Below are 27,603 nucleotides of genomic sequence, written 5' to 3'. Positions count from 1 at the left end.
CTTCTAAAAGTTGAATCGATGAACTAGATACCATTGTTTGTAGTTATAGAGTATAGGACTCCAAATCGGGTGACAATATTTTTGTAGAGGAATTTCTGACTTCTTTGAGCTGTGATTGATGATAAAAGTTCTGCCTCAATCTATTTAGTGAAATAGTCAATTCCGACTATGAGATATTTTATCTGTCTGGATGCTTGAGAAAACAGTCCGAGTAGATCCAAACTCTATTTTGCAAAAGACCATGGTGAGGTGACACTAAAAGATAAGTTACCCCTTATGACATATCTTCTTGTTATTAATTAAAATAAAATTAATTAACTTATCATGATTAACTTTAATTTTAATCTAAACTAAGTTTTGTTAATTCAATTAATTAATCATTATGTAACTTTTTTTTTTCAAATTATAAAATTTATTTTAAAAATAATTTTATAGTTTTTTATTTTTTCTCAAATTATACATTTATTAATGAATTTCAATCGCAAAATAAAAACATCTCAAAAGACAAAGAATAAATAAAAAAATGTCAAGAGGCACAAAAAATAAAAAAATAAAAAAATTTTATTTCTCTTGCTTTCTTAAATTTTTTGAAAAAAATAATATAATATAAAACAAAACTTCTCTAATCATTTTTATAACTTAAAAAATTATACCATAATTAATTGATGAAGTTAACAAAATTTAGGTTAGATTAAGAAAAGTTATACTATAGTTAAAATTTATTAGAGAAGTTTTATTTTATATTTTATTATTTTTTCAAAAATTTAAGAAAGCAAAAGAGAGAAAATTTTAAAAATTTTAAATTTTGTGGGTCTCTTGAATTTTTGTATTTATTCTTTGTCTTTTGAGATTTTTTATATTTCATGATTGAAATTAATTAATAATATATAATATGAGAAAAAATTATAAAATTAAACTTTTTTAATAATTTTTATAATTTGAAAAAAAAGTTAAATCACGATGAATTAATTAAATTAACAAAATTTATGTTAGATTAAAAGTTAAAATTAACCATAATAAATTAATTTATTTTATTTTATTTAATAATAAAAAAATGTCACAAGGGTAATTCACCATATATTATATATTATTATACCTAATTTCAGCGAAAAGTTCTCCATCCGACCGTTTATAATTGGGAAGATCCTACGGTCAGTGTATCCTTACCGGTTTCACAACCCTAAAACATATACATGGTCTTTCATCAATGTAACCCTAACCGCGTAGACTCTCACTCACTCAGTCACTCGTCCTTCTCCTTCCTCTTACCTGTGCCTCTCATCTCGAGCTCCTCCCTCACTCCACACTCTTCTTCTTCAACCTTTGAACTGGAACGTTTTGCCACTGCTGCCGTTCTTCTTCGTCGTCGTTCTTCAACATCCAACCACCGCCGCTGTCCGCGCAGCAAAAGCGTCGTCGCAACGCATGTTCCGCCTCTGTTTTCCCGTGATTCCACCGCTGTCTCGCGAGGTTCTACCGCTCTTCAAGCTCTTTCTGTTGCGCTCCAGCCCCCGTCTTCCTGTTCGAGCTGCTTAGCCCTCTCTTCCGACTCTTCCGTCGCGTGTTAAAGCTCCAGCTCCCTCTCCCTGTTCTGATCGAATTTCAGAACATGCTCCAGCTTAAGGTGATTTCTTTTCCTTTACTTGTTCTTTCTTGTATTAATTATTCAGTTATTATTTTATTTAAGTGTTGTTTTAATGATTAGTATGTTGTTCCAGTTCTTGTTTGTTGTTGGTTTACTGTATTTTAAATTTTAGTTCTTATTATTTTGATTTTCAGTTCTAGTTGATCTTATTAACTTGATAGATCATTGTTTTGGTGCTATTCTTGACTTTTTAATTCTTAAATTGTTGTTTTGATCTTGATCTTTTGATAATTTGTTAATTTTATAAATTGTTGTGGTTTGTTGTTCTAGATTTGATAAAATGTTCATGTTATTGATGTTGATTTGATAAATTGTTTTGGTTTGTTGTTCTTGATTTTATAAATTGTTCTTCTTGTGGTTTGCTGTTCTTGACTTTTTAATTCTTAGATTGTTGTGTTGTGTAGTTCGTGCTTTAGTAATCAGCTCGGCAATGACAGCTCCACCGGCGATGACGACAGCTTGGCGGCAGCAACTTGACAGAGGCTTCATTTAGTAATCAGTAGTATTATTTGTAGTGTTCAGATAAGGTTGTGGTTTAATGGACCCTGCAAACGTAGTGTTCGACAAAACGAATTCTTCCATGGACTCTTCGATCCTCGTCGCAATCCGGTACTTTTCTCCTATTCTTCGTTGATAAAATGAATTCAATCCTCTTCCTTTAGGTTTGTCTCTTCTTCATTCATTCATTCAACTTTGTTGATTCTGTATAACATGTTGCATTCGCTTATTTGTTGTGGTTTCATCTGAATTGGATAATGTTAATCCTAGTATACTACTACATTCACACTATTCTTCCTATTATGATTCAAAAGTAGAATCCTATTATACTCTTGCTGCAGAGTTTGTGACAAATCAAAACGGAAAAGAGCACTCCAATGATGTCCTTGAAATGTCACTATCTCTAGCAAAACCCAGTAACTAGAGCGGTTCGATAACCGGTTCGATTCTCAGAACCTTGATTTTTTATATTTGTATTTTTTCTGGGAGAGAGAGAGATCAGGCGGCTCGCGGTAAGATCTGAGAGAGAGAGAGATCAAGCAGCTCACCGAGAGACGCTTGGGGCGATGACTACTGTGGCAGAAGGGCGGTCCGTTGATAGTGACGGCTCGGAGTGGAATCCGCGAGTACGGTACCGCGGCGGCGGTGATCTCGTCACAGTGAGAGCCGGCGGCTGAAGGGTTCGCCGGCAGTGAGCTCGATGGCAGAGGGAGATAGGGTTCGAAGGTTGTAGAGAGGCGATGGTGGCGGTATGATAGCTGAAAGGGAGGAAGAAGGGGACTTACGGTGGTAGAAGATGGTGGTTGCGGTTGAGGAGGGAGGAGACCCAAGCTGTGAGGGTGGTGAAAGAAAGTGGCGGTGGTTGATGTGGTTTCGGTGGTTTCATGCGGCGTGGGAGAACGGAGAGAGATCGGCGGTTGGGAAGGAGGAAAAAGAGAACCACCGGTGGTCTTCCATGATAAGATCTCTATTTATTTATTTATATTTGGAAAGAAAAGCATGGTCTGGTGGTTGTTCTTACTTTTGCAGATGCAGATGATGTCGTTGATGTCAAAATGTAGATCAAACTTGAAACTATTCTGAAACTAAGGGAGTTTGAACAGAGTGAACAGGTACTTTTTACCCTCCGTCCTTTTTTTTTTGTCAATTTTTTTTTTTCACTTAATTCACTACTTAGTTCAAATATGCAACGAAATCAGTAAAGAATTAGGCTGATAATATGTGTCAATAGTTAACAAAAATATTAGGGGTAGGAATAGGCAGGATAGGGTAGGGTTTAAACCCAACTCTAATCCTATTTTATTAGCAGGTTAGACAATATATCAATTTTAATCCTATCTGTTCTTAATCCTACTGCACCTTATATGTGGGTTAGTAAAAAGATGCAATATTATATAACCTAATTGAGTATGTAAGTTAAAATTTTAAACACAAACAATATAATCATTCAACAAATAACATAACCATCAAATGTTTAATTTTACATAAAATTTTTTACTTAAATTAATAACATAAACATAAATAAAAGTCTTATATAAAATTATCGTAAGTCCATGCAATTGGCTTTTATATAAACAAAAAAGTATTAAATTACATCAAACACAATATACAGTTTTTGTCTCTTATTTCCTATCTCTCAGTCTCAAGCCTTCTCCAAATGCAGTCGAATGTACCAAACTTCTTTAACGTTTAATTTAAATAAATTTATTTTTAATTTTGAATTAAATTTTAATTTTATCCTTCAATAATATCAATTTTTTAATAATTTTTTAATGAGATTATAATATTCTAGTTGGTTTTGCACTTTTAATTTATGTATTTTTTAAAATTTATATTAGCATATATTTATACTTTTTGGGTATTTATTATATTGTTTGTATTGTTTTATTATAATTTGGTTATTTTTGTTGAACCATGCTTTAACTAGTTGAATCTCTTCACTGATAAACTAGTAGCTAGAATGGTTTGATAACCGATTCGGTTTGTAGAACCTTGGTTTTTATCTACCATAAGATTTATTCCTGCTTGGTCCCGACTCCCATGACATATCATGTTTAGGTATGCTATCTCACCACCTCATAACTAACGAACGATTTATCGATTTTAATAATTTAGTTTGCTTTTTTTTTCATTACAAAATATTATTTTTTTGGTTTTTATCTATTATTAGTAGTAGTTTTTACAGGTAATTTCTATGACTCAAAAGTATTTGTTGTCCTTATATTAGGAGTGTTTGTGATGTGGTTTGGTTAAGTTGATAGGAAAAGTTATCCAATCTATAATTGGATTGGTTTTGTTTGGTTTTTGAACTAATCCCAAAAGATTAATCTATCCTAAGCATATTTGATATACTAAAAACCTATTTTAGGCTATTTTCAACAAATAATATACAATAAAATGCTAACATATAAGAAGTAAGGCTTTCAACTTTAGAAGGTCATAAACCACAGTCATACAACACAATAGCTAACATAAATAAAAGTTCAACAAAAAAAATCCCAATTTTCCGTTTACTTTGTTTTGGTTCAGGTTTTTAAATTTAAAACTGAAAGTGAAATAATTTTTTTCAGAATGCTATAGTTGAATGGAAAAGTAGATTTGCATATTGGTTTTCGGTTGATGTTTTAGGTTTCTTTCTACTAATAATATTTTTCTTTTTTTTCCTCTATAATATCTTATATGAAACAGTTTATGTTGGAATAGTGAGGTAAAAAAAAATAGAGTACCAGATAAGCAGTTTGAAATTAGGGACATAATTGTAGTTGAGTGAATATTGGGTAAGGTGGGTTTTGTAACTATCTTGTTTAGTTGGAAAGTGAGAGAGAGGGGGAGCATTCTGTTACGAGAAATAGGTGGAAAGTAGGAACTATAAGGTAGCGTTTGGTAGAGAGACAGAGACAGAAAGACTGAGACTGAGAGACAGAGACTGAAAGACAGGGATTGAAACAAATCTCAGTATTCTGTTTGGTGCAAAATGAGAGACAGGAATTGAAACAAGAATGAAACTCTAATTTAATTTGCACAAAGGATAAAATTGGAATTAATTAATTGAAATGAAAGTATTTAAGGTATAAAATGTTATTAAAGTTTCAGTCTCCATCTCTAAAAATTTCAGTCCCCTGTGTCCCTACTTTTTGGAGGTACTGAAATACTGAAATTTTGGAGACAGAGACAGACATTTTAGTACCAGTCTCTGAACTAACAAACACAATACTGAGTCTCAGTCTCTCAGTCTCTGTCTCAGTACCTGCAAACAAACGCTACCTAAAGGACTATGGGAAATAGTGAGACTATATGGGAAAAAGAGAAAAGATATGATTATCTTCACATTCAATCTCTGTAATGCTATAGCTAAATGGGGTGGTACGATTTTATAGAATTGTTCTTAGATGATGCTTGAGGTTTCTTTTTACCGATAATTTTTCTTTTTTACTGTATAATATTTTACATGAAGTCTATGGTTTGTATAAAATGTTTTCGATTTAGATTAAAGGAAAAATTAGTTGAGGCACAATCTAACTTGGAATGACAATTGAAAATTTCAATTTTTATCTTTCGTATAAATAACCTTGATGATGTTTGAATAGGCTGTTAATTTTGTCCGTGGTTTTTTTCTGGTGATATGGAAACCTTAATCTTAGACCACTTACCCAATGGTAAATTTATTTAGCTGTTTCGTTTCTTTAATTTTCTTTGTGTGGTTGACACTTTTATTGTGTATAGAATCTTTAATTATTTTAACCTTTGAGGTATGTGTGCTGCTGTATACTTTAGTGGCTGCGTCCGAATTAACAATTCTCATGAAAGAGTCTGCGAAAAAATTATCGAAGCGAGATGTTTTCGTCTTGAAGGTAAAGGAGTTCGCGGACTTGATGATTAAAAATGATTCTGAAAAGTTCGATATTTTTTATGCCATGCGATAATTATGCAATCATAGCATAAATAAATATCGAGATGGAATTTTGATATGCACGTTTAAGATTAAAGTTATATCGTTATTGAGAATGAACAATAATTACGAGGAAGTGAAAGAATACATGAATGTGAATGGAGGTGTTTTTGGAGCGATCATGGTTGAAGAGAAATGATTCATAAATCCCTTCTGTTCAACCATGATAGCTCCAAAAACACCTCCATTTACCATCATGTATTCTTTCATTTTCTCATAATTATTATCCATTCTCAATAATCGTATAGCTTTAATCTTAAACGTGCCTATGAAAACTCTATCTCGATATTTATTTATGTCATGATTGCATAATTGCCGCAAGATTGCATAAAAAATATCGAACTTTTAAGGTTCATTTTTAATCATCAAGTCCGCGAGCTCCCTTCATTCCAAGGTGAAAACATCTTGCTCCGATGCTTCTTTTGAAGACTTTCATGAGAATTGTTGACTCGCACGCAGCCACTAAAGTATACGCAGCACACATACCTGAAAAGTTAAAATCATTAAAGATTCTACACACAATAAATGTGTCAACCATATAAACAGAAATTAAAGAAACGAAACGAAAAAGCTAAATAAATTCATCATTAGAGCGCAGAGGTACTTTAGGTAAGTGTTTTCTATGTCATCAGAGAAAAATTATGGATAAAATTAACCGCATGTTTAAACATGGTCAAGATTATTTATACCCGCCTGTTCAAACATAATTAAGATTATTTATACGAAGGATAAAAATTAGGATTTTCAATTGTCGCTCCAAGTTAGACTGTACCTCAACTAATTTTTCCTTCGGTCTAAATCAAAAACATTTTATATAAGCCATAGAATAACATAAGCGGTTTCATGTAGAATATTATACAGAAAGAAAAAGAATATCGATAGAGAAAAATCTCAAGTATTAATTAAGAACGATTATGCAAAATCTTACTACCCCATTCCGTTATAGCATTACGGAGATTGAGTCTGAGGATAATCTTATCTTTTCTTTTTTTTCCATACCCTCTCACTACTTCCTACTGTCCTTCATAGTTTTCATCTATCTCTTATAACTGAATGCTCCCTCTCTCTCACTCACTTTCTAACTAGGCTAGTTATAAAACCCATCTTACCCCATATTCATTTATTTAAAAATAGTAGATGCAGAGAATTCAACAATATCTATCGATGAGTTTCTATTAACTCTAATTGCCGCTTCAAGTTGGATTGTGCCTCAATTAATTTTTTCTTTGATATATATAAAAAACATTTTATATAAACCATAGAGCAACGTAAGCTGTTTCATACAGAATATTATACAGGAAAAAAAAAGAAAGATTATTGGTAGAGAGAAACCTCAAGCATCAACTAAGAACGAATTTGCAAAATCCTACCATCCCATTCAGCTGTAGTATTACGAAGATTCAGTGTGAGGATAATTCTATCTTTTCTCTTTTTCCTATGCCCTCTCACTACTTCCCACAGCCCTTTATAGTTTTCACCTATCTCTCCTAACGAAATGCTCCATCTCTCTCACTCACTTTTCAACTAGGCAAGATAGTTACAAAACCCACTTTACCCCCATTTTTACTCAACTACAATTACGTCCCTAATTTTCATTTTACCCACTTCACCAATATAGATTGCAATCTACAGTTGCTGTAGCCCTATTTGATGAGAATTTCTAGATGTATGGATCACGGTTTTTTCAAAATAAGTTTTGAATTTTGACTAACTGCTTATCTGGTTCATTCCAAACTGCTTCTACAAGGTACTCCTTGCTTTTTTACTTCACTGTGAGATCATATATAGCATTCCAACTAGACTAGTTACAAAACCCACCTTACCCCATATTCACTCAGTTACAAATAGATGCAAACAATTCAACAATGAGTCTCTATTCACTCCCATTGCCGCTCCAGGTTGGACGGGCCTCAACTATTTTTTGCCTTCAACTTAACATTTTATATAAGCTACAGAACAACGTAAACCGTTTCATGTAGGATATTATAGAGAAAAAAAAAAGAAGAAAAAGAAAACTGAGAACGATTTTGCAAATTCTACTATTCCATTCAGTTATAGCATTCCAAAAAGAATTATTTTGTTTTTAGTTCTAAATTTAAAAACATGAATTAAAACAAAGTAAACAAAATATGAATAAATTTTTCAAATTACCGTTAAATCTAATATAACCTAAGCCTAATAGTAAGTCACTCACATTTAAGGCTTTCAGCGCCACTCTATAGTCTCCAACCTCAATTCTCACTCTCTCCCTCTGGCACTCTCCACCTCACAACCTGTCTATACAATGCTAGTCCCATGTAGTTCTTCTGTCTATTTTTTTGGGTCTAATTTTGGCTCTGTTCTAATTCTTTTGGTTTTAGTTTTTGGTTTTTTTTGTTGAACTTTCATTTATGGAGATTAGGGGTTGCAAAGCGGGCTGTCCGCCTCAACCCGCCCTGCCTAGACCCGCCCCATAAACGAGGCAGACTAGCCCGCTTGACTCTTTTTTTTTTTTTGAAAAATAAAATTCATTAAAATTAAATAAAAAATAATAATTAAAAAATAGTTAAATTATAATATAATTTTTTTATTATCTTTTTTTTAACTTTAATAAAATTGTTCAAAATAATATTTGTCAATAGAACTATTTTTATTTTAAAAAACAAGTCACATAATTCGAACAAATATACGAAATTATAAAATAAAAAAATAAAGTTAATAACTAAAAGAAGAATAAAAAAAAGTGTTTGAAAATTCTATAATTATTAATTTTATAATAGTAATCACTATTTTATTTAATAAAAAAAAGAAAAATAAAAATCTTCGGTCCGGTGGTCTGGCCCAGCCCGGCCCGCTAATTTGGTGGTGCGGGTTTGTCGGGCTTTAAATCCTAGCCCGATTCGCCTTTTTAGCGGGTTTAGCAGATCGACCCGATGGGTTTAACCCGTTTTGTCACCCCTAATGGAGATGCCTTACGTAAATTACTTTTTTCTATTTTTTACTTGTTCTAATTTTTGCTTTGTCCTGATTCTTTTGGTTCTAGTTTTGGACTTTTTTTTGTTGAATTTTCATTTATGTTAGCTATTGTATTGTATGAATGTGGTTTCTGACCGTATGAAGTTGAACATCTTACTTCTCATATGTTGCCATTTTATTGTAGGTTAACCACAAAAAATGCCTCCGAATTATTGAAATGCTGACAAAAATACACCCGAATTTTTTTATAGACAAAAATATCTTTAAATAATTTAAAAACGTAATAAAAATGTCTAACAGTTAATATATCTTTTCAAAAAATACTTTAGAGATTGAATTTTGATGTAATTTTTTTGTAAGAATTATTAGAAAAATGAGATATTATTCTTAAAATTTGATAATTTATTATTAAGTATATATTGTTGTGATTTTTTAAAAGTATTATGGGTTAACAAAAAAAATTATAAAAAATTATATACTTAACAAAAAATCACCAAAATTTAAGGATAATAATATCTCATTTTTTTAATCATTGCAAAAAATTGTATCAAAATTCAATCTCTAATATATTTTTTGAGAAATACATATTTAATGTTTGTTTTTTTTGCAAGATTATCTAACATAAATAGAAAAATGAGATATTATTATTCTTAAAATTTGGTAATTTTTTGTTAAGTATATATTTTTTTGTGATTTTTTAAAAGTAGTATTGGTTGTTAACAAAAAAATTATAAAAAAATATATACATAACAAAAAGTTACCAAATTTTAAGAATAATAATGTCTCATTCTTATAAACATGCTTGCAAAAAATTACATGAAAATTCAATCTCTAAGGCATTTTTGAAAATATATATTTGTTGTTGGGTATATTTGTTGTGTTTTTAAATTATTTAAAGACATTTTTTGTCGATAATAAAATTTGGGGTATTTTTGTCGGTATCTGAATAATTTGGGAGCGTTTTTAGTAGTTAATCATTTATTGTATATTATTAGTTGAAAATAACATAAGATATATTTTTAGTATATCAAATATGCTTAGGATAGATTAGTTTTTTCGGATTAGTTCAAAAACCAATCCAATTAAATTTGGTATCATGGATTGGATAACTTTTCCTATCAACTTAACCAAACCACATTACAAACACTCTTAATACAAAGCAACAAATACTTTTGGGTCATAGAAGTTATCTGTAAAAACTACTACTAATAGATAAAAAAACAAAAGCATAATATTTTGTAATGAAAAAAAACAAACTAAATTATTAAAATCGATAAATCGTTCTTGTTAGTTATGAGGTGATGAGATAGTATATTTAAACATAATATTTTATGGGAGTCGGAACCAAGTAAGGGATACCGTGATGAATGTGCGTGACGCAATGACATATTTGGGCTCTGATCCCTCAAGTTAAAATGTATTCGAGATAGTAATAAATCTTATGGGGGATAAAAATCAAGGTTCTACAAACTGAATTGGTCATTTGACCGTTTTACCTACTAGTTTATCAGCGAAGAGATTCAACTAATTAAATCGTGGTTCAATAAAAATAACCAAATTATAATAAAACAATGCAAACAATATAATAAATATCCTTTTTTGTATGATTAAATATAGAATAATATATCATATTTGTCCCTAATGTTTGGGACAAATTTTGAAGTTGTTTGTAACGTTTAAATCATCCTATTTAAGTTCTTAATGTTTCAAAATCATCTCGATGTTATCCTACCGTTACTTGAAAAGAAAGCAATGTGATTAAGGGTAAAATTAAAAAAAATTTATTTAGAATAAAAATGATATAATTTACTTAGATATGGTTAAAAAAATAATTGAATGATTGTTTACGTATAAGATTGATATTATTGAAACATAAAATTAAAATTTATTTTAAAGTTAAAAATAAAGTTTAATTAAATTAAACATTAAAAAAGCTCAGTACATTAGAAATAAAAATGTATCATTTATACTTTATTGTATATGTACTATGCCCTTTTATTTCTTTTTCGAAAGTTTATCTACTAGTCATTTTATAAGCATTTCATAACGAGTAAAAATTTTTTAAGAGTAAAATTTGAAAAATAATTTTAATAAGAATGAAAATAATGTGATTAAGAGTAATTTATTTTGATGTAATTTAAAAAATTGATATTATTAAAAGATAAAATTAAAATTTAATTCAAAATTTATACTCATCCACTTCCTCAATGAATGGTTAGGATTAAATCTAATCAACGGTATAGATTAATCATTTAGAACTTTCATTACAAATATCTATTATACCACAATTTTTTAAATACTTTTAGATTATTCCATACTACTCTTCATAGTTCTATATACATCTACATACTTCTAAAATACTCTATGACCTTCCAGAGTCTTCTAGAACCTTTTAGAGTATTTCGAAACCTTTTAGGACATTCTAGAACGTTTCGAAACCATCTAGAACATTCTCAAAACACTCTAGAAAATTATATAAACACTATTAAATCTAACCTTCTAAAATTTACCGTGACACTCTGATTCAAAAATTTGGTGCGGAATTTATAACCTATAAACTAACCGGCAAGTGCACTGGGTCGTACCAAGTAATGCCTCAGGTGAGCAAGGGTCGATTCCACGAGGATTGATGGATCAAGGAACAATAATTGAGTGATTAGCTTAGTCAGACAAACAAAAAATGGTTTTGAAGATTCAAAAGCATTAGCAATAAATCCAGAATATTAGAAAGACAGACAGTTAAATAAATTGGGAAAAACAATATGAAAAAGGCAGTTAAGGTTTTAGAGTTATCTATTTTTCGGATTGATTTTTTTTATTAATTTATTTTAATCATGCAAGATTTAATTTATAGCAACTATATGTGACTATACTCTAATTCCTTAGACCTTTTTAGTCTTCTCTAAAATTCATCAACTGACAATTTTTTGGTCAATTAATTCTAATTAGAGGATGAAGTTTAATTCTAGTTATTATGCCACAAAAATCTTAATTATCCAAATATAAGAGGATTATATGTCACATGTCCCGTTAAGTCCAGATAATTAGTAATTTAGGAGAAATTGTATTCAAGCTGTTGTTCAAGTAAAGAGCTTTTCCAAGTTATACAAGAACTCAATTAGAAAGGGGGTCATACTTCCGTTTCACCCAAATTCATAAAATAAAGAACGGAAACAATTCTTGAATTATAAATCAGTACATGAATTAAAATAGAAAAATAATAGTATCAATCTATACAGTAGATAGAGTTCCTAACCTTAACAATGGAGGTTTAGTTGCTCATGGTTTAGAGGGAAAATAAAGATTCAGATAAACTGTAAAGTATGGAATATAAATTTGAATAGAATCCCCTCCCCCAAAAGAGAAGTTTTTTTCCTCTTTTATATATAATCCTAATAAATTTAAATTAAAATTTTAAAAACTAAATAATATCTTTTCCTATTTTAAAATAAAATTTGAATCAGAATTAATTAAATAATCTGCGCCTTGTAACGTGGGGACCACTTGACTTCACTGGATCCGCGTCTAACTTTGCAAAGACCTGCGCCTTACTTGAGTGCCAAAATGGGACCTAGAAATCTCCTCCAGCGTTTTCTGCGTTTTCTGCACGTGGCGCACGTCACGCGTACGCGTCAGGTACGCGCACGCGTCGCTCTTCGCTGGTCATCTCCTTTAATTCTTGTTCTGCAGAAACTCTATCAAATCCAGCCGAATGCTACCTAAAATAAACAGAATTGTACAAGACTCAAAGTAGCATCCATAATGGCTAAAAGATAATTAATTTTTAATTAAATTCAACAAATTAAATGCAAATTCACTAGAAAAAGATAGGAAAGATGTTCACGTATCACACTTCGTTGTATATATGTTGCATTCCAAAGCAATTAACTTAAAATAAAAAATGATACTACAATGAAGATTTTATAATTATTTTTATGTGAAAATATATTCTTTTGACCTTTGGATGATGGATTGTATAGTTAGATTTTGATATTTATAAAAGTGTTGTCTTTGTTTGAGGTGTGACTAAATAAATAAGTTACACTTTTAAACAAAGTATTTTCATGAGAAGATATTTTTAACATCTTTATTTAAGTAGTTGCCAAAATAAAAATCTGTTGGAATATTTTTTTTAGAGTAAATATTTAAATAGGTGTTTAAAATAATCGCTAAAAAATTGATTGTAATTTTTTGTTTACCAATCCAATTTGGTAGTGTTAAGAAAACATAAAAACGCAGCAAGCTTAAATGTTATTTGCTAATCAGCCATATTGATGTGTAGCTGAATTGTTGTTAGTTGGACTTTTCTTTTAACATAGAATATAATTAAGAATTTACTACATTAAATATTACAAATGATATTTTTTATTTATGCTATAGAAAAAAAATGAGAAATGTTACCTATTCAAATCATTTTATAAATAAGTTCAATCAAGTTAAAGAATAAAATTTAAAAAAAATGCTTGTGATAATTAATTTTTGTTACTAAATTTGACTAATAAAAAGATTTGAAATATATACTTGGTAGATTTTCTCTCCTTTTTTTTTTTGGCCAAATCTCTCCTCTTGAATCAATTCTTCTATCAAGTTTTTTTTGGCTCAAGAATATGTTACCATATATTAAAATTAAAAAAGAAGAGAAAGATAAACTTGATTGTCATCCCCTTAATTTCTTCATATTTTGTCCAAAACATTTCGTCATTTTGTGCAAGATGGACTTGTTTCTCTTCCTTACTCTAACATCACTTGGTGTTGTTATTCTATTCTTCTTCTTCTTCTGTACTTCCCCCCCTTCAAACTTGCCTATGGATTTGGCTTGAAATTTATGTGACTCCCTTCTTGTGCCATTATTCTCTACTTCCCCTTCACCAATTCCATGTTTTTTCTTCACAAACACCCTCTTTGAGTACCATTTCCTGGTTACCTTTCTTCTCTCCATACTCCATGATCCACCATACTTGTCCAATCTTGACAATGCTAACTCATGAGAAGCTTCAGCCGCACGCTTCTGCTCAGCCGAAACTGCCACAAGCGAATTCGCCTTCGAGTATTTCCGCTTCGCCCTTCTTGTAAGGGCGAAGTAGTCTTCTCGGGTGACTACTACTCCGTCCGTACGACTTTCCGAGTGATAGACGTGCTGCTGAACAGAATTGGCGCTGGATTCTTCCAAAGCTTGGAACTCTAGCGTCGCGGCTCGAATCGCGAGCCGCAACGCCTTGATCTTCTGCTTCCTTAAGTATACAATTCGCCGTAGCTTTTCCCTTTCTTGTTTCTCTTTTGTTACGCCAACCTTGATGTCTTCGATTTCGTGGCGTATTTGAGTCAGAGCAAGTTTGATTTCTTGGATCGTTGACTCTGTCTTGAGTTGGTCTTCTCTTTTCGATTTGATGCTACTTTTTGTGCTCTCCAGCTGTGATTCCAACTCTGAGACTGCAGTTTTTGATGCCTTTGAAGTTTGCTGAGCTTCTGCAAGATTGGATTTCTGCTTCTCGAGTTCGTCAATCAGAGGCTTGGAATCCAGCCAGGATTGGATTGCTCTTTCTTTGGCTATTATGAGCTCTTCTTTTGCCTTCGCCAGTTCTGCTTTCGCCGCCTCCATAGCAATAATAATTCTTTGACGCTTTTTTCCTTCTTTGACTCCCCTGATTGTGATTGTGAATTTATATCTAGAAAGTTTAATCACTTGAAAAGTTCTATAGTTACGCATTATATTGATCTCTTTTTATACATGGAAGAATCTTATGGTGTGAATAAGTTTCACATGATGAGGCGACAACAGTGGATGCGTGGAAATTGTTTGCTGGTTTTGTGAGGTTCTGTTGATACAAGTATATTAATGTGGGATTACCTAGGAAGGCTATTGTTTACACCGGTTACCTTGGTGGCTTCGTCGTGTATGTATGTAAATACTCGGCACTGTCATTATTCTCTGCCAACGTTAGTGTGTCTCTGGTTTGTAACTTATCTGAATTGTGAGAAAAGACCCTATTGAATAAAATAAAGAAAATGAACAATAAAAAAAATTAGGATTTTAGTAGAATGGAGTAATTTGGAGGTGGAGTGCTTTTTTATTCTATTGGGTCAAATTTACAGTTATTGTTCACATTGTTTACAAAAATAATTGTCTAGCTATCAAAATCAAAATAGAATAACATAACATCATTAATAAGAGCCAATTTTCCTGAATTCCCTATACGGATATATGAATATGAATTTAACTATAATACTTTAGGAAATTACACCTTTAGCGTTAAAAGAAAATTAATACAATAGTATCGATGTCATACCAGACAAATTAAAGCATTAACTAGAAATTAGAAACCACAAGGACAGTTATATATAGGTGAAAATTTTTATATAGTTGTATTTATATGAACGAGAAGTTATTAGATGATTTGATAAATTTGATTAAATTATTATTTAACGGTTCTTCATTATCTATTTTACATGAAGATAATTGTACGTGAATTTTTACCTTATATATATCTATGTTGCACCTAACAACTAATTATGCCGGGAGGCAAACGACTATCGATAAGGATTTTATTTGCTCAAGGTTTTGTTAATGTTCATGATCAATTAGCTCATGATATTGGCTTTAGTAACAAAAAAATAGAGATAAGAAAATGAAAATTATGTATTGAAATTGTTGTTTATATGATTAAAAGTCATGTTATTTATAAAAATATTTTAAATTAATCTCATAAATATTTATCAACCAACTATTAACTCTCAATTACTTATCATTACTCTAACATAACTGTTTATTATTTTTTAATACGTTCCTACAAGTTGGAGGACGAAAAATGTCAAAAATTTCCTCGTTTTGAGAGATTAAGATGAAAGGAATTAGGGGACAATGACTTAGTAAATATGTCAGCCAGTTCTCCTGAAGAAGAGATAGAAAGAGAAGTTTCATCATTCTAGTTTGAACTTTTTGACGGATCTCATGACAATAAACTTCCAAGTGTTTATTTCATTCATACAAAATTAGGATTTGTTGCAATATGTATAGCGCTCTGATTATCGAAAAAAGAATAGGAGTGCGATTAGTTGGAATTTGAAAAAAATGCAGCATATTGATCAACCATTGGAGTTCACAGGTGGTGTTTTCAAGAGCCATATATTCTGTTTTTGTTGAAGATTAAATAATGCTACTATTTTATTTAAATTTAATTTAAAATCTAAATATTATCAAATATCAATAAAAGAGGAAGATAAATATAAAATAGTTTTTATTGTATCTTTTGGACATTATGAAGAGAATGTAATGCTCAAAAATAAAAAAATGTACCAAGTGAATTTTAAAAAATTATGAATAATAGTTTTTACTTATATATAGACTTTAACATAGTTTACTTAGACAATGTACTTGTGTACTCTAAAGAAATTAACCAACACATTCATCATTTAGAAAAATCATCAGTATTATAAAAAGAGAACGGTCTTATCTTTTATATAGAAGATCGAGAAAACAACCTCTTTCTTAAATAGAGAATATGTCTAAGATAATTCAAAAAGTTAAAACTAAAGTCAAGAAAATTCCTTATTTAAGCATACCACACCTAAAGATAAGTTTAATAGTTGAGATAGATGCTTCAGAATTAAGGTATAGAGGAGTACTTAAATAAGTTCTTCTAAATTTATCAAAAAAATAAATAGTTAAATATCATTCTAGAATATAGAATTCAATTAAAAAGAATTATGTAATCATTAAAAATAAAATATTATCCATTGTCTTATGTGTTTTACGATTTCAAGAAGATTTGTTTAACAAGTCCTTTTTAATCAAAATTGAATGTAAATTAAAGTTGTTCCTAGTATGCCAAAAAATAATGTTAAAAATCTAGTTTTCAGATAAATACTTGCCAGGTGGTAGACTATATTATCATGTTTTGATTTTATTATTCAACATATTAAATGAGTAAGCACTAAATAAACACTGAAGATTATGATCAACCACTTGATCAACCAATGATTTTTTAACTAAATAATTAGCCATCAAACCTTTGACGATGTCACATGTTATTAAAAGTAAAAAACCATCTACATCAACTAAAAGTTTATATAAAATACCTACAGCAAATAGAAATGCATTATTACAATCTTCTGATATTTTTAAAACCAAACCACTATCCGAAGAGCATCCTTATCATGAAAAATCTATACCTATGAAAATAATGGCCTTAAAAGAATGGTTTAAAATAAACCGAAGAACCTTTTATAAAATAGTATTTTCAAATACCTTCCATTACCCACTGGTGAGTATCCAAAAAATTCGAACTTTCTATGAGTTTATTCTAATTGATACATAATCAATTGAACTAACCCACAATAAAGACCCAACTACCAAAGATGTAGCATACTCCAAAATCAAAGTCATTAAAATAATAACTCTGTCAGAATAAAAAAAATCTTCTTTTCACTACAAAAGTTTTATTGGAAAGTTTGAGTCTCAAAATTATTCATATTATGATAATATAGATGCATGGTGATTTATCCTATACTTATCTTCAAACTCACATTCATGGTTCATATGGTTCCGCAAGAAAATTTCTCAATAGTTTTCTAAGTGGTTCAAGGTGTAGTTCTAAAAATTCGGATTGATAGAAGTTAGAAGCCATTTTTTAAAGGAGGTTAGCTTGGCTTACAAATATTTTAAAAACAAGACCTCATTTTTAGACGACTATTAACTGATTTTCTTCATACCCACTATGAAAATATGCTAGATAATAACATAGGAATATGATTCAACAGGATATAAAGACATTCCTAGTATGCAATATTTAATTCGAAACATAAGAATAAAATGGTGAAATAAATTTGATCTCAACCTAATTAGTAAAAGGGTCATTGATAACTAGATGATCATGTCTCAAAAAAGATCAAACCCCAAGTCATAATTCAGAGTTTGATAAAATATCATACGAAAAAGAGACTCATTTTTTAACACACAAAAAATAGATAATGACTGTTATTACAGCGACTACCTCAAAAGAATAAATTCAAAATTCTTTAAAAGTAATAAAATCAGTCCCATTAGAAGAAGATGAAGAAGTTTTATTTAGAACTGTATATATTAGATATCCAAAATCCATTTGAACGTTTAAAAAAAAGAGAGAATATTGAATCAGAAAATAACATACATGTTCAATCATAAAGAAAAGAGGTGTCAAAGAAGCTCCAAAATCAAGGAGACATCACATGTATAAGACAACATTTTCTACTTACGGAATACCAGCAAAATGATAAGACTAGTTACCAAATTTTCAAAACTAAAATAGAATTAAAAATAGAAGCTATCAAAGTCAGGAGAGAGTCCCTGAATCAGCCCACAAAAAATTACAATCTCTAAATCAATTCACGAAAGAGCAACTAGATTTGCAAAAATCAAAGATAAAATTGTAAAATAGTTATTGTAATAAAAGGGATAGTCCCCTTATAAATAGGAAAGGGAGAGAGAGTATTAACGCATTCACTTTTACACACACAATCTTTCATACTTTATAATATCTAAAATTTTTATTGTAGTCTTTATATTTTCAATAATTATCTTTTGTATTTTTTTAAACTTCTGTATTACAATATAAGTCTGTATTTTGTTCATATTAAGAGTATTATTAGATAATAATTATCATCATTAGTTCAATAGATATTATTCTGTTGTTAATATTGTTCTTGCTTAATTAATATCTTATTAATTTAAATTTTTACTTTATTAATAAGTTGTTAAAAATAGTTGCATACATATATATATATATATATATATATATATATATAAATTATGTATATTATTATTGGGGGTTTGTTATAAAATCTCAATTATAATGAGATATACATATTAGAGAATATTAATAAAGATATTTTATTTTTTTTTGTTATCGGTCTTGATGGTGTTTCTAAGATTTATTGAATTAATATGAATTTCGACATCTAATAATATCTATGATAAATAATTATTTTTAGATATATTAAGATCATTAAATTTAAGATGAGAAAGTTTTAACATAATGTAATTTTTATTACCCATGTCTTCTCTTCTTTAAATTTAATCAGAACCTCGTACTAATAACGTGTTGTAAAATAAATAGATAAAAAAGAGAAGTAAATATAAAAATAAAATATTTTTATTAATACTCTCTAATATGTGTATTTCATTATAATTGAATTTTTATAATATATTTTTAATAATAATAATAATATATTTAATATAATATTATAATTTAAATATGTGTATTATATCGAGTATATTATTATTAAGAGTATAACATAAAATCTTAATTATATATATATTATAGAGAATATTAATAAAAATATCTTATTTTTTTATTTTATTTATTTATTTATTTTACCACAAGAATTGAAGAGAGACGGGCAGAAAAATAAGAAACGGAAGAAAATAGAAAAAAAGAAAAGGCAATCAGAGAAAAAGTATCATTATTGACTTGTAAGTATGGTTAGAAATAAGTCAAATTAGTTCGAATTCGATTCATTAATAGTTTGATAAACTGAACTCGTGAGTTAGAGAGTTTGAATTTGAATTTAATCTTATAAATTAAATGAGTCGAGTTTGAGTTTGGATAAACTCAACTCATTAGCTCATGAGTCGGCTCGATTATATATAATATTAAAAATATAGAATATATATATTAATAATTTAATATATATATAATAATATACACTTATATATATATATTATATATATATATATATATTAATGTTTTTAATTGTTTAAAATTTTATTGTTATTTTTATATATAATTTTAATATAGGACATAAATAAAAAATTTATAATTAATAGATAGATAATAAACTCAATTGTTAATAAAATTTGAACCAAACCATGAACCAAATTTAATTTTTATGAGTCAAACTTAAGTTAGTTTAATCCAATTCAACTTCTCTCGTTTCCAGAAGACGATTACCCTTTATTTCTTTTCTCCTATTAGTCATAAAAAAACGTGAGCGAGAATTACAAATTTACAATGTGGTAAAGTCGAGCAATGAGGTGATGCGGTATTTATTATTATTCATGAAGCAAATAATAATATTAAGTTTTTTAAAAATATTAAATAACTAATATTTTTATTTTAAGAGAATTCTACATGGTCATCGGTCTTTAATAATTTTGACTATTTTTTGACAATCATAAATATTAATTTATTATTTATGTGTATAAATTTTAAAAAATATAAATGTAAATTATATTAATTTATATATATAAATTTTAATAAATATAAATATAAATTATATATTTTTTATGTACAAATATTTATAAATATAAGTACAAATTATTGCTATTAAATGGAGACTCAAAATCATGTGAGCAAATTTTACAAAATATAAATATAAATTGTATTAATTTATGTGTGTAAATTCTGATAAATATGCATGTAATTTATATTAATTGTTATGTGAAAATATCTATAAATATAAGTACAAATTATTACTGACTAAATAATAACAAAAAATAATTAATTTGGATTGGTTGAATAGTCAGCTCACTCGTACATGTAGTTATCTATTGACGAGCAACAAGCCCTTAAATAAAATTTTTCACTCGTACATACAGTTATTCATTGGCCAACAACAAATCCTTAAATAAAATTTCAATTCACGACGAATTAATCATTTCCCTGTCAAATTAAAAAATACCGTAGATAACACAAAAAATAATAACCAAAAACAAAAAATTTTAATAATCCTATGGCATGACTCTTATTTTAAATTGAGTTAACACTTACTTTCAGTTGTCCATAGCATTCTTGAGTGGACTTGCTCATAACCTGTTACCACATGTGGAAAGGGCGAAGGCACTAGGAAATGAACACTTGGTTGTGTGTGAATGACAGCATCAGCGTAAGCATACCGAAACATAAATATTCTCGCTCCCATTCCTATTCTTTTCCGCCAATCCCACTCCCACTCCCTTTTTTTCTGCGCCTCAAATCCGTTGCTTCTCTCCCCAAACAACAAGCCTTAAACGTCTCTTTGACTCGCCACTCAACTCACTCACTCCAAATGGCCGATTCTTCCATCTCCGATTCCGACTCCAGGTTCCTTCTTTTTCGTTTTCTTATCTTTCCTCCCAAAATTTCTTCATGCCATTATTGATCATAGGCATTTTTCATATCTTTGCATCTGAAACATTTAGCAGTGGAAGTGAAAATCACTCATTCATGCCGATGTTTTCCCAATTGAGTGAAAAAGTTCTCGTGACTATGATTGCGAAATTGCGAGATTTCTTATTTGATTTTCGAGTTCTTTTCCTTTCTTTTCTTTTCTAAACTGCATTGTTCCTTAATCATTGTGAAGCTGATTGGTGAATTGATGGTGGTTACAGCCATCCTCATCCAGAGTATGCAGAGATTGTTGTGGTGCGTCATGGTGAAACAGCATGGAATGCTGATGGAAGAATTCAGGTATTATTATTACCCTCTCTTCAGTTTTTAGCTTCAGCATACTCAATATTTTTTGTTCTTTCCATGCATAGTTATGACAAAAGTACTGTTACTTCTTGTCATTCTACGATATACATTATTTGACCTATGTGTTTGCATTTTCGAATATTTTTTAAATTCTGTTGTTAATATACGTGGAACAGGGACATCTAGATGTTGAATTAAACGAAGCTGGAAGACAGCAAGCAGCTGCAGTAAGTTTTGTTCTTTGCATTATCTCATTTTCATAAACAAACAGACTCGAGCTGCATATCTTATTTTTTTTAATTAATGACTTTTGACTGTAATTTCTGTAAATTTCATATTGGAGGTGGCTGATAGACTATCCAGGGAGCCTAAGATCTCTTTTATATATTCTTCCGACTTGCAACGAGCTTATGAAACAGCACAGATTATTGCATCCAGATGTGGAGGGCTAGAGGTTTGATCTCAAAGTCAACGTTATTCTTGTAGTATTTTTGAATGATTCAATTGTCCAAAGATAGTAACCTTATCATGATTTTCACCTTAACATGTTCTATGCTTGAAGTCATTGGACCTCTTTGTCCGAAAAGTCTTGCAATTTATTTATTATATTCTATATTGCCACTGTCCTTTGGCTATACATTGATTATGCATGCTGATGAATTATTCTTATGATTTCTTAGTAATTATGATATACAGTGACACGTTAATCTTTTCCTTCACATGGTGACAATAATGCCTTAACTCTTAAACCATAAGCATATTATATTACCCCTTTACTGTCATCGTTGCTATCTTCATGATTGACATAAATTAGCAGAATCATTTCACAATTTGTTGGTTTATTTTGATTCTACTCTGATGATTTATTACATGTGATTGATCTAGCACCTATTCTTTGATTTCTGCCAGTCTAATGTTTGATTGAAATTCCAGGTTATCAAGGATTCTGACCTACGGGAAAGACACCTAGGGGATCTTCAAGGCCTTATTTATCGTGAAGCAGCAAAGACTCATCCCATAGCCCACAAAGCTTTTTCATCTAGGAATGAAGATCAAGAAATCCCAGTAAGTATACTTGAAAACAAGGAACAATAATAAAAGAGTGAGTATAGTCGAATTGCTTGAGTGGATTTCAATTTAGCATACTAGTATTTCTGTTCACGAGAGATTAATTATAACTTCCATTTACAACAAGAATAGTGCAACATAAACCATTCCCCCATGACATTATTGTTTTGAGCCACTCTACTCTGTTAAATTTCTTACTATCATGTGTTCAAATATGTGTCTCCAGCTAAAGCATATAAATCATATGTACCAAACTAGTTATATATGTATTGGACTGGTTTAAGTATATGTAAGCAGAGAATATATAATGAGAGGAGTAGCCATGACTTCTCAATCTGATATCTTCTTTTTCACAAAATGAGTATCAGTTTGTAGATGTTTGGTCCTCTCATGAAACACTGGATATAGTAATATGAAGGGTTCTTCAATTATCACATGTGTGCTCTATCTTGGTAGGTTCACACACTTTGAGTTCATTCATTAACTGTTTCAGCCATTTTGGCTCACATATTGAATTTGCCAAATGCCATAGCCATCATACATTGCTTATGCACTCAATCTTGCCTCATATTCATACTTCTGCCATTGATAGAAACCACAAATGGACACCAATAAAAGAAACTGTGTATTATCACACCTTGAACATGAACATGTGTGGATCATTAACATGAAAAGTTTCAAACGCCCAAATATCTGCTGTAAAGCTCCACCAAAACTCCTATAAATGCTATGTACGTGATGAGCACGCACTCCCTCATCAGCTAGTTATAGTCATCCTAAATTTCTTTAGCTTCAATGAAATTATCAGCTTCAATGAAATTTACCTGAACCCAAGCAACATCTGCATACTTATTTACTTGCTGCAGCTTTGCCTTAATGTCTTTCTTCCAATCTTAAAGTTCAAACTACCTTTAGTACCTTGTAAAAGCTTTTCTCATTTTGCAAACAGCACTAGTTATAAATTTCATTCATTTGGAATTGAAATTCAGCATTCTTTGATCAGCTTTGCAAATTTCAGTTAAAGCCTCTCTTGCAGCTAAACTGCTCTAACATGGAATTTTCTTTCCTTTTTGTCATCTCTAGCATGGGAATGCTTACCTAAGAAGTTTTTAGATGATTGGTGCAAGAATAAATCCCCCAAAACTCAGCCCTCCTGGAAAGCCAGATCTAGATCATGGCCTGCAACAAGTTGTAGATAACAAACTAACCACTCAATCAAAACTAGAATGTTTGGTAAAAGAGGCAGTTATTTAGTTACATCAGAAAAATTTTAATGGTTGTGTTCAACATAAGTATGCAACTTAGTGCAGCCAATGAGGTGCAGCTTTCGCTGCTAATAATGTCAAGCTGACCCTCAGTCAATTTGCACAGGCCACAACAATGACCAATACTGAGAGCAAGTTGTTTTTATGCAACTCCCAGCTAATCAAGCAATGTCTAGTAGAACAAGGTTGGTCATAATTATAAGATAAGCTTTTAGCACTCCTCCACCTTATTGTTTATAAAGAGCGCAAAAAATTTCCCTTACAAGCTAAACAAAAGGCCTCCATGTTTCTGTTAAAATTCTTTATCTGTTTCCACCAAGTCCTTTCCTTGATAGCTCAGGTTGCTTCTGAAAGCCGAGGACATAACCCAAAGAGTGCTGGGAAACTAAATTGGAGTACAAGCTAATGCCTAGTGAAATTTTAATTACACTCCCATAATTGTATTGAGTGTGGCCTGTGAGTGCATAAAAGTCATCCCATTCATGGAAAAATTAATAAAAGTGGGATGTTCAAATCATCATATACAAAACAAATGCAGCTGAAATAGAAATATAACAGTGGGATCATAAGAGATTTTGATACATCCCCTAGCATCACTAGAAAACCTTCCAGCTGTAGGTATTCAGTCCATTTTATACCACTCCTTGGTGTTGAAAGAGATTTTAAAATTGTCATTGTTCCATATAATACACACAAATTCAAATTGCAGTTGATGGCTTGATGGAATGGAAGCCTGTGATTTTCAAGGGCCAACTTTCTGTAGAAGTACACCATTGTGGGCTGTCTTATCCCCTTTCACAATATTGTCAACATGAAACGGAAGTGAACTGTTGCATAACTTGCTTTTCTGGCATAGCCCACAAACATGTTTTCCCAGTTGGCTGGAATTACTCAAGATTCCTGATAAACAATGATGAACTCAGTACAACCAATCAATACATTCCTTCGTACTAACATTTGGTGCTAGTTGTTTGTCCCTTCCTTGATCTTGCATGATAGTGGAATCATAACGGTATTAGAGCAAAATTAAGTGAATGATCTATTTTAAATTTGTTTATCCTAATGGGCAATTGGACATAATTTGTTTAGAATGTTTTTGCATATACATAGCATTGATGCATATACCATTTACAGGGTGGTGGAGAAAGTATTGCCCAGCTTTTCCAGCGCTGCACATCTGCATTGCAGAGAATTGGAAGAAAGCATAAAGGTAGCCCACCAATGACAATCCTTGCATCCTGAAATATCATGGAAATTATGATTTACTGCTAAGCATGTGGTTGGTTATAGTTTAGGTGCTGATTTGTAAGATGCATGTGTGATTAGATATTAGGGAGTTTGTCTTTTTCTCCCTCAAGTTTAAATTTCTCATTTCTCACTTAGTTTTTCCTTCAATTGCATTTTGGCACTTGCCATATTTGTTAACACATTTAAAAAAAAAAAAAATCATAAATGACTGGGTCCATTTTGGTAAGTTGATTGAATAATTTCAATAGTTATATGAAACACACTCCAGAACATGCAGATTACTCAAAATTGGAGGGGCACCATAAATCTTCCCTGGACAATATTGGCACTACATTTTTCTTTCTATATTATGTTAACATATATTGTATTGTATCCCTCCTTAAGTCTCTACTTAGCAGCTAAATGATGATCATGATATCCTTACTAATTTGCAGGGGAGAGAGTAGTAGTTGTTACTCACGGAGGATTCATTCGATCACTTTACAGGTGGGCGTGCCCAAATGGGAGGCCTGCTGGGAAGATACATAACACATCAGTGAATGTTTTTCACATGTACGGTGAGGACAAATGGACCTTAAAATTGTGGGGTGATGTTAGCCATCTTAGCCAAGATGAGTTTCTGGCATCAGGGTTTGGGGGTGACAGAACTTCAGGTTAGGCTGTAATACCAATCCTTGCTTGACCTTACCACTGATTATGGTTGCTTCTCTTCCAAATGTAACAATAAAGTGTTAGTTTTGAGCAAGAAGAGAAGGAAAGAATTTTAGGCTTGTTAATTTACACTTTTATAGCTTAGTAGCAACTAGAGATCACTCGGGTAGTTCATCAATCTCCATTGAGTTATTATTATTGTTATTATTGTAAGCTTAATTTTTACATTGTGTAATTCCTTCATAAATTTGATTGATTGTGCACTTCCCAACTCCGTCGTATTATTTTGGAATGAGACACTTTTGAGTTCTAAATAGTAAACAGCGGATTGTTTCGGTTTTACACTTAGAAGCATGATTGTTATTGTGCAAAAATTGATTCGCAAATGATCATCATGATAAGAGATATTATTATGAGTGTCTTAATCTTTCAGGTCCTTTTCTTTAGCTTACCCAATTATTAATTGTTTGTTAGTGATTTTGAGATGAACCTGAGTGAAAGGGCGGTGAGCTCGGTGGTGAGTCCAGGACAATAACAATTGGGCACATTGCAATAATGTAGGGTGGATCAATAAAGTCATTCTAACATTCCATTCAATAGTGCTATGACCTATGTGGTTATGACTTTAATTTGTAGTATAGTCTTTCTCAAATTTCAGTTTCATCTAATTTATTTTTGGAATTTGAAAAAAAATCTAATAAATTTAGAACACTTAAACAAACTAATAAATATAAATTAATAAAATTTTTAAATTATATTTATCATTTTTAATTATCAAACTCAATTTAAGCTTATATGAAATTAATAAATACATCAATTACTTGAATAATCAAACTCTAACCGCACATGCTTTTCAATTTCGGATAATATGTTGATTGATTGGTCAATTTTAGGAATTGAAAACGGAGTAGAATACAGACAAATAATAAACCTCGCTAATTATAAGCTTTCAGTTTTCTCTTTTTAATATGTCAGATATACGTTACTTCAGTTTTGTAACGTAGGAAATATGGAAGGGGAAGTGAGGAAGAGAACAAATGGTGGTTGCGATTGTGTGAAGTGGGAAGAATAAAGATGCTTTAACTAACTTAAAATTTTATGTTTGAAAAATGGGTTAATATTTTTAGTTAATATTCTATTTTTATATTATTAGTAGTTATAAAATTTAGAGTTTATGATTTAGAATTTAGTATTTAAGATATAGAGCATTAGCTAAATATTGGTCAAAAATGGTATTGATCATATAGGATTGTTCTTTAGCTTTAGATAAAGTAAAATACTAATTCCTTTTCTAGTATAATACTATTGAAGTGCTAATTCCTTTTCTAAATTAAGTCTTTATTACTCTTTTGAGTTTGTTTGGGAGAATTCCAACTCTGTTTGTATTAACCCAATAGTTGAGCTTTTTATAATTCTATTTCTAATGAATAAATTTTTTTGTCTTCGGAAAAAAAAAGTATAATACTAATATCTAAATAGCTCATCGTAAATAGATATTAATTTATATATTCCTTAATAATAACATTAATGGTTAAAATGCAGGTATTTCTATCTTCATCAATCCAAAAATTGTACACATGCAGGCTACAGCAATCTGGCTCACTTGCTCTTTCTTGTAATCTAATTAAACCCCTTTTTGTTAAAACCTTTGGTGGGTATATCCTACATAGACAAATACTTCTTTTGGACTCTGATATAGTTTTAAGTTGTACTTTCTTTACCTTTCTTATGCTCAAATTCTAGAGATCTTTAGTATGTGAAAAAATTTATTAGTTAGGTTTATTACTTGGTTAGAAGTCATTGGTTTTCTAATCTAACATTTTAAGGGTGATTTTATTCAAGGTGATGTCATTTAAATATTTAAAAGTAAGTATTATTGGGATATTTCACATACTA

General features: G+C 30.3%; 1 protein-coding gene across 4 annotated transcripts; it reads left to right on the top strand.

The window, feature by feature from the left end:
• Nucleotides 1-1,233: 1,233 nt before the first annotated feature.
• LOC130964262 (phosphoglycerate mutase-like protein 4) lies at nt 1,234-26,059 on the top strand. 4 transcript variants are annotated; one of them, XM_057889868.1, is made up of 10 exons: nt 1,234-1,624; nt 2,050-2,254; nt 2,485-3,255; nt 20,798-21,103; nt 21,391-21,469; nt 21,652-21,702; nt 21,819-21,929; nt 22,409-22,540; nt 24,943-25,018; nt 25,543-26,059. In XM_057889868.1, the coding sequence occupies exons 4-10, from the start codon at nt 20,871-20,873 to the stop codon at nt 25,593-25,595; spliced, it is 735 nt and encodes a 244-aa protein (XP_057745851.1). In that variant the 5' UTR covers nt 1,234-1,624; nt 2,050-2,254; nt 2,485-3,255; nt 20,798-20,870; the 3' UTR covers nt 25,596-26,059. The 4 variants fall into 4 exon arrangements, with proteins under 4 accessions (XP_057745851.1, XP_057745848.1, XP_057745850.1 ...); XM_057889865.1 differs by having other exon boundaries at nt 25,491-26,056; XM_057889867.1 differs by having other exon boundaries at nt 2,033-2,254; nt 25,491-26,056.
• The last annotated feature ends 1,544 nt before the right edge of the window (nt 26,060-27,603 follow it).

Source organism: Arachis stenosperma, chromosome 1, assembly GCF_014773155.1.
Source record: "Arachis stenosperma cultivar V10309 chromosome 1, arast.V10309.gnm1.PFL2, whole genome shotgun sequence".
In the NCBI taxonomy this organism is placed as follows: domain Eukaryota; kingdom Viridiplantae; phylum Streptophyta; class Magnoliopsida; order Fabales; family Fabaceae; genus Arachis; species Arachis stenosperma.
Note: the sequence above shows the minus strand (reverse complement) of the source record. Positions and strands in the feature narration are given on the sequence as shown.